Source organism: Coptis chinensis, chromosome 2 (genome assembly GCF_015680905.1).
Source record: "Coptis chinensis isolate HL-2020 chromosome 2, ASM1568090v1, whole genome shotgun sequence".
Classification (NCBI taxonomy): domain Eukaryota; kingdom Viridiplantae; phylum Streptophyta; class Magnoliopsida; order Ranunculales; family Ranunculaceae; genus Coptis; species Coptis chinensis.
The window spans coordinates 18,353,665-18,365,162 of NC_141457.1; the positions used below are offsets into that span (position 1 = coordinate 18,353,665).

An 11,498-nucleotide genomic window follows, 5' to 3' on the forward strand; every position below is an offset into this window, starting at 1 on the left:
TTATAAGTGTGGACACGTCTTTAGTAGTTGCTATTTTGGTGTATAAGGGAAATTTATCACCCAAGACAAGTTTAATATAAGTATATGAACCGGTGGGTAGAGTAGAATATACTCAAAACCCTACCTTCTTCTTGTGCCTCCATCCTTCTTCTCTGCCTTATCTCCTTAACCTAAATACCTAATAACCATATGACTCTCCTAGTATAAACTAACATGGTATCGGAGCCGACTCTGTTTAGAGAATGCTAGGGGAGAGATCCGAAGTTTCAAGGTTCCAGTTTTAGTATTAGTTTCCGTCTTAGTATTGTTTCGCTTCCGCAATCTCTCTGTATTGATAAAGAGGAATACGTCAGTTTTTCAGAGGGGTGCAACCTCTCTGTATCTCGCAGTTTCTAGTTTGTATTGGTATAGGGGCGCACGCCCTCCATATTGCCCTTGTCAAGGGGTGCACGCCCACCTCATTCTCCAGAAATATACAGTCGTTCGTCTAGCTCGCTCTCTTCATATCCATACAGTGAGTACTTCTCTTTACAATGACTGAAGTTGTTCCAAAAACCGTTGAATTCAGTAATACATCTATTATCTTTGTTGATATGACCTCTGTCAAATTAGAGGGTGTTGCTAATTATCTCCAATGGGCAGAAGCAGTTACAGTTTATCTTACTGGAAAAGGTAAGGAAAGTCATCTGATAGATCCCCCAGCCACAGATGATAAAGTAAAGACAACCTGGACAAAAGATGACGCATTGGTTAAGAATTTTCTATGGAATACTATGGAGAAGGATGTTTGTAACACTATGCGGTTTTTCAAAACCTCTAAGGAGATTTGGGGGTATCTACAAGAATCATACTCTCAATCTCAGAATACTTCACGTATCTTTCAGTTGTATGAGAACATCTTTGATCTAATTTATGGCGATATGTCTATCTCTGAGTATTATAATTCTCTTCGTAGCAAGTGGGAAGAACTAAATATTTATCACCCACTGACTACAGACATAAATCAGTTGAAGAAACAAAGTGAGGAATTTCGAGTCTCAAAATTCCTATCTGAGCTACGTCCCGAGTTTGTTAATGTGAAGGCCTAAGTTCAAGCTGAATCTAAGCTCCCTACTCTGTCTGAAGCCTATTCTCATCTTTCTCGTATTACTGCACCTCCTCCAAGGCACAATGACAGTGTGGCTTTATTGATCCCTCCAAGCAGCAATAATTATAACAACTCCTCCTTTGGTCGTGGTAATAGAGGTAGAGGGGGTAGAGCCAGTCGTGGACGTAGAGGTGGTCGTAACCAAGGGAATGGTCGTGGTCGTGGTATGGGCAGTTTTGCTCCTTGTGAGCATTGTGGGCGCACAAATCATAGTTCTGATTTTTGTTAGGATATAATAAGATGCCCACCTTTGCACAAAGCTAACAATGCCACAATAATTGATCACAAAGAGACTGACTTTCAACAAGTTTAAGAAGATCTTGTAGCCCTGATAAAGCGGATACAAGCTATTCCAGTCAATTCATCGAGTCTATCCAACCTACCTACTGTAACCCTAGCCGATTCAGGTAAAACATGTCTTCATACAAGTGGTAACAACTCTTGCGTCATTAACTCAGGAGCTTCTAATCATATGACAATTAATCCCCAGTTGTTTTCTAATCTTGAGTATACTCACACACCATCATATGTCATATTAGCAAATGGGGCTAAGGTTAGTATTCTTGGTCGGGGTAATATTCAGTTAACTCGTTATGTATCACTTGTCTCTGGTTTGCTTATTCAAAAATTTCCCTTTAATCTATTGTATGTTCATCGTCTCACCCAATCTCTTCACTGTAATGTCATTTTTTCTTCCACTCATGTTGTGCTCCAGGATTTATAGACGAAGACACTAGTTGGTGGGGAGGGGAGGGGGGTGTATGAGCATGATGGCATCTATCACTTTCAAGATGGTTATGGGCACTTTCACCATAAGCATGCTCTCACAATTTCGGTCTCTCCTGTTCAGTGGCATAGACGTCTTGGTCATCTTCCTCTGGCTAGTTTGCAAAGTTTAGTTCTTAGTATTTCTTCCAGTATTCAGTCTTTAAGTTGTGAGGTTTGTGAGTTAGCTAAACATCGTCGTGCTACTTACAAAAATAGGTTAAATAAGTGTTCTAGTGCTCCTTTTCAGTTAGTTCATTAAGATGTCTGGGGTCTTTGTAGAACCACTGGCCTTTTTGGAGCCAAGTACTTTATTACATTTATAAATGATTTCTCTCGTGTTTGTTGGGTATATATTATGGAAAATCGTTCTCAAGTATTCTTTGTCTTTCAAAAATTCTATGCTGAGATTACTAATCAGTATTCTGCACACATGCATGTTTTTCGAATTGATAATGCCAAAGACTATACCTCTGCCCTATTCCAGTGCCTTTTAGATGACCATGACATTACACATCAAACCTATGTGTAGATACACCCCAACAAAATGGGGTTGCAAAGAGAAAGAACATACCCATTCTTGAAGTTGCCCGGTGCTTAATATTTCTAACAAATCTTCCAAAGTTTTATTGAGCAGAGGCAGTCCTTACTGCCACATACTTTTTATTTACTAACAATTAAATTAAAAAGACTACGGTAAATTAAAGTTGACTTACATATGGAGATTCCTAGCTAATGGAATATTCATCTAATGAAAACGAGGCGCAACATAGGTTAAGTAAGGCGTGGTCGCGTGTCATTTGTGTCCGATGGAAAAGGGTTTGTGGGCGCATGTTGTATGCGGGGCCAGGAAATGAGCTGGTGTTTAGCGTTTCACTCAAGATACTTAGCTTGAGTTCTTTTCTCCATTTGCACTCTGTTTTCTACAGCAAGTTTTGGTGGGTCTTCTCGTGCTACTATCGGATTCTGTTTGCACAGAAATGTATTGGAAACCCACAAAAACGAAACATTAGTAACAAAAATTAGAAAAAAAAATAAAAAAATTGAAATGAAGATTGAGAAGAAAGGTTCAATGATTGTTGCTCTTCTCCATCTTCCTCTTCCCATATGAATCCATGACAGCAGCGCCATTTGAAATAATATGTATTAGTAGTGGTGGAAAGGGTTTTGTTGTTCATCTTAGATTCTTTGTTTAGAGGAGGGTTTTTGACGGATGAAACACTAAACTTTGTAACTCTTCTTTCCTAGTCTCTTTTGGCTATTTGGAATTACTCTCAATCTTAAACTTGTATTGAAATGATTAAGAAACTTGTATTGAAATGATTAAGAAAACTTGTATTGAATTGATTAAGAACTTGATTTACACTAAAGCTTGAATAACATGAAAATAGAAAATAAGTAAATAACAATTTAATTTAAAAACATTTAATCTACTCTTAATGACCAAAGATTTAGATCTAGGGTTTCTACTCCTAACAAACCAAATGGTTTGGACCCTAAATCTTGGATAAGAAATTCTCTACATCTCTTTGGTTTATATAGGACACCATTTACAATTATACCCTTCCTTCTAGAAACAAGCTTATGGGCTTTTGACCTAAGCCCGCATATTAGAAGTCTTGATTTTGGCTTTAGGTCCCTGAGTCTATAGCTTTCAGCCTTGAGTCCTTAAGTCTTTGACTTTGACAGTTGATTTGACCTTTGACCTTGACTTTTGACTTTGATTTTCTGACAACTTTGCTCCGATGCTGGAATCTTCCCAAGCAGCGTAAATAGCCATCCTTTTTGTGCTAAACTTCACGTATTAGGAATATGCGTCCTAAATGACCTGTATCTTGCAAACGGTAGCAAAAGCTATAAGTTGACTGTTCGTTAAGCATAAGAAGGGCATATATGAAGCATTATAAAGGTAATAAAATGCACATTTAGGGACTAATCACACCAGTTGGTGAAATGACTGCCTACTCTTCTGAGACGTGCAGTGTAGTAGAGTCATCCTAGTCTCGCGTCCAATTGTTCTCTTGAACAGGGGATAACAAATTATAGACCAAGCAAAGTTTTCAAAACTCCATGCTTGCAAAAAATGAATTTCTACTGTTTGTACATCATTATTGATTGAGTATTCATGTCTTATCAATATGCATCGCAACCATCATGGAATTACAATGCAAACCCAGAACCTTATTCTTTTTGCGGTAGTCCTTCTCACTGGTTATCTCATTACCCATCATATACCGAATTCGAGTCTACTACAGAAATTCCTTATGATTACGAACTTCAATTTTCAAACTTCCCTAGTACCCAATACCCTTAAGAGTTTTCAAGTCATGTCGACAATTCATGGAGTTCCACCACAAATAGTCAACCCTTATTCATATATCCACCTAGTCAGTTAGAGTGCGGTTTCACCCAAAACCCATTACCATTCACATCACCATCCATATTTCATATTCCACTACACCATCCATCACAGACCAACTCTACTAGGAAATGGCCAAGCAAACAATACTAACTCAGCAAATAGCAACAACCTTATGTTTTCTCCAATCCGATTCAAATGATGCCACATATGAGACAAATATTCTTCCCACCAGTCCAGAATCCAACCGAAAAGAGAAACAATGTGTTACTATAAAAAAGCCATTTGCTAAAGCCCATCCTGATACTTATGACCAATTAAATCCCAAACAACCTACACCTAACTATTGTGAGAATTCTAGATCTTATGATGATAACTATTTGCCTGAAGTCACAGTTTCTCTCATATACCTTAATGCATCATTACCCATAAATGAGAAAACTCTTGCAAAAGAAACTCAAGAGCATGTATTGGACTCGACTCATTTGGAAAATGGCATTGAGAAAATTTATAAAGATTTAGGTAGAGAGGACAAAGAAAATGAAGTGCTTGGAAAAGAGAGAATAAAAACTATGGTGGAAAGTGGATTTCAATTTAGTTTGGCCGTTCAAGACTTATTATCGGTGGAACAAATTTGTGACGACATCCTTACTATTGCATATATAAACCACAATCTTATGGAAACGCCAAAACTAGATGAAGAATTATCTGAGCCCTCGAGATCATGTGAAGAACCGCCACCTAACCATCACCATCCCAAATTAACACCTCTTGAAATCCAACCTCCATTAAAAAAAAATCCACCAATTTCTGAGGATTGCACCACTAAACCATTTGAAAGAAACCTCAAATTTGCACTTAAGCCAATTGCCTTTGAGATCATTCATAATTTTCTAAACCTTCCGAGTAAAGAGGGTTTGCCCAATATACAAACACAAGAGTCCATTACTTCAGTAGTTGAGAAACCTGGTATGTCCTATTCCCCATCATTTGAGCCTCATGAAGGACATCTACTACCAACCTCTCACTCTTTTAGACAATTCAACTATGATGGGTTATTGCATAAGTTCCATGATGGGGTACACAAACATTCTCTTATCATTCGGCATCTTACACTCCAAATACATCATTTGATTCTGTTTGGGGGTTTATGCTTTCATATCTTTTTCTATAAAGATCTCCAACTGTTTAGACTATTAGTATATATTTAACAGCATATCCTCCATCTTATGCATAGTCTTGGGGAATCTGACTTAAAACGACCCCACATATAGTCTTGAATATTTTACTATAAAATATTCATGTTATGTTTTCTCGATGCATTCCATGGGAGTGCATCCTTAAGGTAACTGGACCATCCCCTTGAAGTGTGTGGTTGTAAGTGCTAGAGCCTTAGTCCACGTATATCTCGCATATTCTTTGTAAAACACTTTTTACTCATCGTTTGAGTAAGTGTGATCCTATGGAGCGAGTATACAATTTTCTTTTTCTTTATTTTACATTTCTTTTTCAAAATAGTTATTTTTCTCCGTTCTCATTATGAAAGATTCTCGATACATCGATAGTGATGTAATTTTCCAAAAATAAAACGGGCAATGGATTCCACATAGACCAACCCTTAGAAGTATGCAATCTCTATTATTCTAAGGGCGGTTTGAGGATTAGTTATGTGTTACTAAAGGTCGCCCATATCACCATGCACTTTTTGTCTCAACTTAAACCATATAGATACCAATTGTCCCTTACTCACCAACATATCATCATGTCAACCATCAAATACATTCAAACAAGGACAATGTACCTACAACAATCAGAACAGAACATTGGTTCCCATCCAATTTTAACTAGAACTACCAAAATCCTCCAAAGAGACCTAGTTCCACCACCTACTAGTGTCCAATCAACTAAACCCTTTCATTATGTCTTACGCAGTAACCAACAACACACACATAACTAAAGCCCACAGTCATTTGGATTGAGTTCAACAAATAGCCGACATGAAAGTTGCCTGAGATTGCCTGTTATGATTTGTTTTCAAAAGCTAAGCATTTAGAATCACAACTTTTTTAGTACGAGTATCTTAAAATATCTCTCCATAGTTTTCAAAACTAGAGGATATAAAAATGAAAATTATATGCTTCGGAGTAACCAAAATGATATCGGATTCACGTATAATTTTATCTCCTTCTCAAAAACCTCTATATAGTTAGAGATATCTTTTGCTTGAGAAAACCAACTCAAAAAATAAAAAAAAAAAAAAAAAAAATGAGGCATCTCTAAACAAGAATTAAACAAAATAGAGTAATCCAAAGTGATATTATTCTCTGTTTAATTCTACCTTTTGCCTCCACCTCTTTATTTGCGCTCCCGCGTAGTGATAGACATGCTAGGACCCGATGTCAACAAGGAGAAAGATCTTCTCGACGTCGTGACGAGTCACACATGGATTCTGACTAGGCAGCTCCCAATAGTGTCCGTATAGATAGTTTATAATCTTTAATTGTTGTTTATTTTTCTTTATTATGACGTTTAGTATAAGTTTAACTATATGTTTAATATATATATGCTTGTTTTATTTGTTTTCTTGTGGAATTTGGTTTATAAGTAGACGGTAATACAGATACATCATGCCAAAATTTTCCATTTTTTTTTCATATGTTTTCAAAAATATAAAAACCCAAAAATATATTTCATAGTAGAATAATTATCCCTAGTATAATAAACCATATATTTCTCGTTCTATATTAAACAACCCACGCCCCAAACTTATTTGGGGGTGACATATTTTCATCATGAAGAACAGAATACAGGTGTATTGCCATTTTTGCTCATGTTTCTATGGTAATATCTTTTCTTATCTCTTCATACTTTGAGGACAAAACATAGTTCTATTTGGGGAGGGGCTTTATAGTAACATTTTGCAAAAAACTAGGTATTTTATATATAGTAGATATAATAATATATTTCTTTTTTTCTAAAATTTTTTTTGAAAAAAACCAAAAAATATTTTTCTGTTTAATATTAAAAAGTCTTGTTTCCTTTTCTATAATGAATAAAGAGTTTAGAAGTCTCATTATAGCAATAGAGTAAGGATTCGTTCTTCGTACTTAGACTAATATACGTACAATAGTTTTTGCATCTTTTCATGAATGACATGCATCAGTATTTGTTTGTATATAGCAGTGAGTTTCCGAGACCATGGTTAGAACAATTAAGTTCCATATCCTGTGATAATCTAGCCAAAAAGCCTCATCTGAGCGATTATTGAGTGATGACACAAAAGATGTCCGGATAGAAAGACCACATGTCCACTTGTTTGATCACCACGCCATATCCTAAGAGAGAATTTGGATCGATATAGCCAAATAAACGTTAAAAACCCAAAAAGATAGTTTTCCTCTAGTTACCCCTTTTGAACTTTCACCATTTTCTAAAAAGCCTTTTATTCTTCACCAAAAATTCCTAACCCGTTACAGCACACAATAAAAAGCTTACCTAGCTGAAGAGTTAAGAACTTGATGGATATCAGAAAAACAGAAGAGAAGACCTTGTACAAAAACATATCAGTTAGTTGTTTCTCAAAGAAAAGAAAAATAAAGAGAAGAAAATAAAGCCCCATCAAAAACCAAAACTCTATAAAAATCAAAGGAGTCAAAAATTGAATCTCCCAAAAGCTCATAATCAAAAGGAGACGATATCAGAAACAAAAGCAAAAAGAAAAGCAAAGTTAGAACTCCCAAAATTTAAAATCATATGGAGTCACAAAGCCAAAGGGCTAAAAGAATCACAATTTAGAAGCAAAGAACAAAACGAAGTTCTTCTCTACAAGTATCTTGAAGACCCAGTTTCTCAACTTATCATATTTTGTTTTTTCCTTCATTTTTCTTTCTAAACCATCAGCCTAACCCCATAACTCCTAATAAAATACCTCTAACTCAATTAGGAATAGAATTATGTGATAATAAGTGGCAAGCGTGATCAATCAACCCCGGTTTCTTTTGACATCATTTGAGTATGTGAGGAATATAAGTGCCCACTGCACTTGAGAGAATGAACCTTGAGTGAATCTATCAGGGAGTTGTGATTGCAACACACCCTTGTGAGAACCCACCTTAAGGACGCTCTCCAAAAGTCTCGGAAATGACTCTACTTTTGCATTTCATTGCCCATGTTTTCACATTTATCTTTAGATGATTAAATTACTGTACATATATTATTCTAAGTTTAAAGGAGCTTGTCCTTATTCCCCGCTAATGAGATGTATGAACTTCTGAGAATAAATAAGAAAACAAGACCCTTTGTACTAAATAGAAGAAGTTTGTGAGTACCTTCACTGGAAAACTCTCACGAGACTTAAAGCTCGTCCACTTGGGAATTCCTAGTGGTTTAAGGCCTTGTTGCATATGTGTTTCGACCAAATATGATCAAAACACTAAGTGATGACGAATGAGATGAATAACGTAGAAAAGTAGTGAGAAAAATTATGGTGATCGAGAGAATGATGAGACTGTACCTTTTGGTTGCCTACGTACCCAAATTATCGATGGGATCAAGTCTCAAGAACGTAGTTCTGTATGAAAAATAGTTTGGTATTTATATAAGTAGAGTAAAGACTCTTTGTAGCTCAAGTATTCTTGTAGCTTAAGTAATTGTAATTGAATATAACTCTCAACTGATAATTATCTCTTTGATAATAAATGAATTTGGACATAAATCAATGTACGTTAGTGGCAAGTCATGTGGATAAGGTTCAGCCTTAGACACATGAGTTAATGGGCTTGTACATTGATCCATGGTATTGCAAATTGGGCTTTAGCCTTGTCAATCAAAAGAATGAAAATATAGACCCCTACTAATGGATGTTTGCCACGTAGGTGGGGGTCGAAACACCGCCCCCTCTTTGGCATGCAAACAAAGTTCATATGGCAAAGAAGAGAAGAAAAATCGAAGAAAAAATGGAAGAAGAAAAGAGTAAGCAGACTGTAGAACAAAGTGTCATGTGAATGTAAACAATAGGAAAATAGACTGTCGGGAAAAATTCGTGAATTATTGTGAACGAAATAATGTCAAACTAACTTATCTGAGGTGCAATGTAATTAAATGAAAGATGGCTGAAGTGAGAATTGAAATGGGTGGCACAGAAAAAAAAAATGCAAAAGAAATTGATGGCAAAAACCATACCGAAATAATTACGTAATAATAATAAAATTGATTTTGACGACTCATGCCAGTGGAAGATTTATATTAGGATTAGACAATTAAAATTAAATGTAGGGGCAGTTTAGTAATAATAGAAAGAAGAAGTTAAATACGAATTGGATTCGAAGGTGAAAACTTGAGCGACTAAAACTGGATGCCAACTTCGGATTAGATAAGAATTCAGATTAGAATTCAGAATAGACAAGAATTTGGATTAGATAAGAATCCAACCAGCAACCAGCAATGTAAAATTGGATCTAAGAAATATTATGTAAGTGCCGGCTAAACTCCATATGCAAAACAGTCGACGGAAAAAACTAAGTAGAGCCCAGTGGTTCAAGTTGAGCCTAGCTTGGTGCTGGCAGTAGACTGGTTCAAGGTCGTAATCCACAAGATCAGCAGAAGCTTCTCTTGGTCGGTCAGAGCTCATGTTACATTAGAACTTGGACTTGTGTGGGTGACAAAGTAATTTATTTGGGGGAGTTGGAATTGAGAACAATCCAAATTAGTGAAGACTTTGGATTTTAGTGTAATACACATGGCTTGGATTAATTTATTTGGGGGAAATTGAGGATGCAAGGTTTGGAGCAAAAATAGTAGCAGCTCTTGTCTTTATTGATGTGGATACTACATGTAGTTGCAAGATCCAATAAAGGGGGTAGTGGGTGGAAAGAAAAAAGCTTTTATTCAAATTACACAAATTGCAAAGAGATGAGCATCAAAAAGCTACGATCCCTAAACCACTAACCAAAAATCGACAAAAGAAATTAGGATAGAATGAGATATCTTCCCCATCTATTATTAGTCGTAGCTTGCAAGGGGCTTCCTGTGGGTTCAGTGGAGGCAGCATCTATACGACCTCTTTGTTCAGACGGATTTCCTTCTGTGGTTAGGGCAGGGGAAGTGGAATATGTGGAGAGTGCAACCGCTCGTTCTGAGTGAAAGAAGGCAACAACCACTTAGGTACAGAAGGGCAGGCTTTCAACTAAGGTATACCAGTAAAACGTTTGTTATGGGTTTGTTTATGACATGCGGCCCTTGATGTGCTTGATGGCAATTTGACAATGATTTTATTTGTACAGGACAACATACTAAGTGTGACGACGCCTAAACGACGAAAAATCGCCGGAATGACGACAAAGTGGTGTCAATGATTTTCGACAGCATGAAACAGATATGTTAGTATGTTTTATCAGTTATCTTAAAATTTTGATTAAGTCTGAAAGACTGACGAAAAGTAATTTTCTTTTTGCCGCAAGAAGAAACGAAGGTGTTATACGAGCGAAAAGTCCACAAAGAAAAGTTCCAATTAATTAATGTCTTAGAAGAATTAAATAAGCTGACAAAAAGGTTTGCTAAGAAAGTTCCGCTCAGAAGATTGCCTTAATGCCATAAACAAAATAAAGAAGCAGGAGAAAAGTTTCGCTCGAAATTTTTTGCTCAGAAAGATAGGCTCAATGAAGCTGTCGAAATGATTCACTCAGAAAGATCGACTCGTTGCCTTAGAAAAAATAATGAAGTTGTCGAAAAGTTTCAATTTGCTCAGAAAGATTCGCTCAGAAAAATCGGCTCAATGCCTTAGAAAAAATTTTGCTCGAAAAATTTCTCGTAGAAAGATGGGCACAATGCCTTAGAAAAACTAATGAAACTATTAAAAAATTTCACTTGGAAAATTTCTCGTAAAAAGATCGGCACAATGCCTTAGAAAAAATAATTAAGTTGGCTGATAGTGTTGCTTGAGACAGAAAGAGTTGTACGAGTTGTATAAGCAAAAACTTGATATGGAACCATTGGAATTTCCCAAACCAATGATTATGTGATTGTGTGAATGTAATACCATAGAGCTAAAAATTCTTGTGATGAAAATAAAAATAAAGTATGGGCTCGCTATTGAATATTGTTGTTGTGTTAGAGAATGTACCTGTGGGAAATTGACAGTGTTGTTGATTTACATAGTTGAAATGTGATAAGAGCTCAAAACTGTAGTTTTAACCCCTTAACAATAATACTTTTAGACCAATTATGCGA

At 36.1% G+C, this 11,498-nt stretch overlaps 1 protein-coding gene across 1 annotated transcript; it reads left to right on the forward strand.

The window, feature by feature from the left end:
* The first annotated feature begins 533 nt into the window (after positions 1–533).
* Positions 534–1,088, forward strand: LOC147515197 (uncharacterized). The gene has a single exon (XM_086592824.1). The coding sequence runs from the start codon at positions 534–536 to the stop codon at positions 1,086–1,088; it is 555 nt and encodes a 184-aa protein (XP_086448950.1).
* Positions 1,089–11,498: the final 10,410 nt, after the last annotated feature.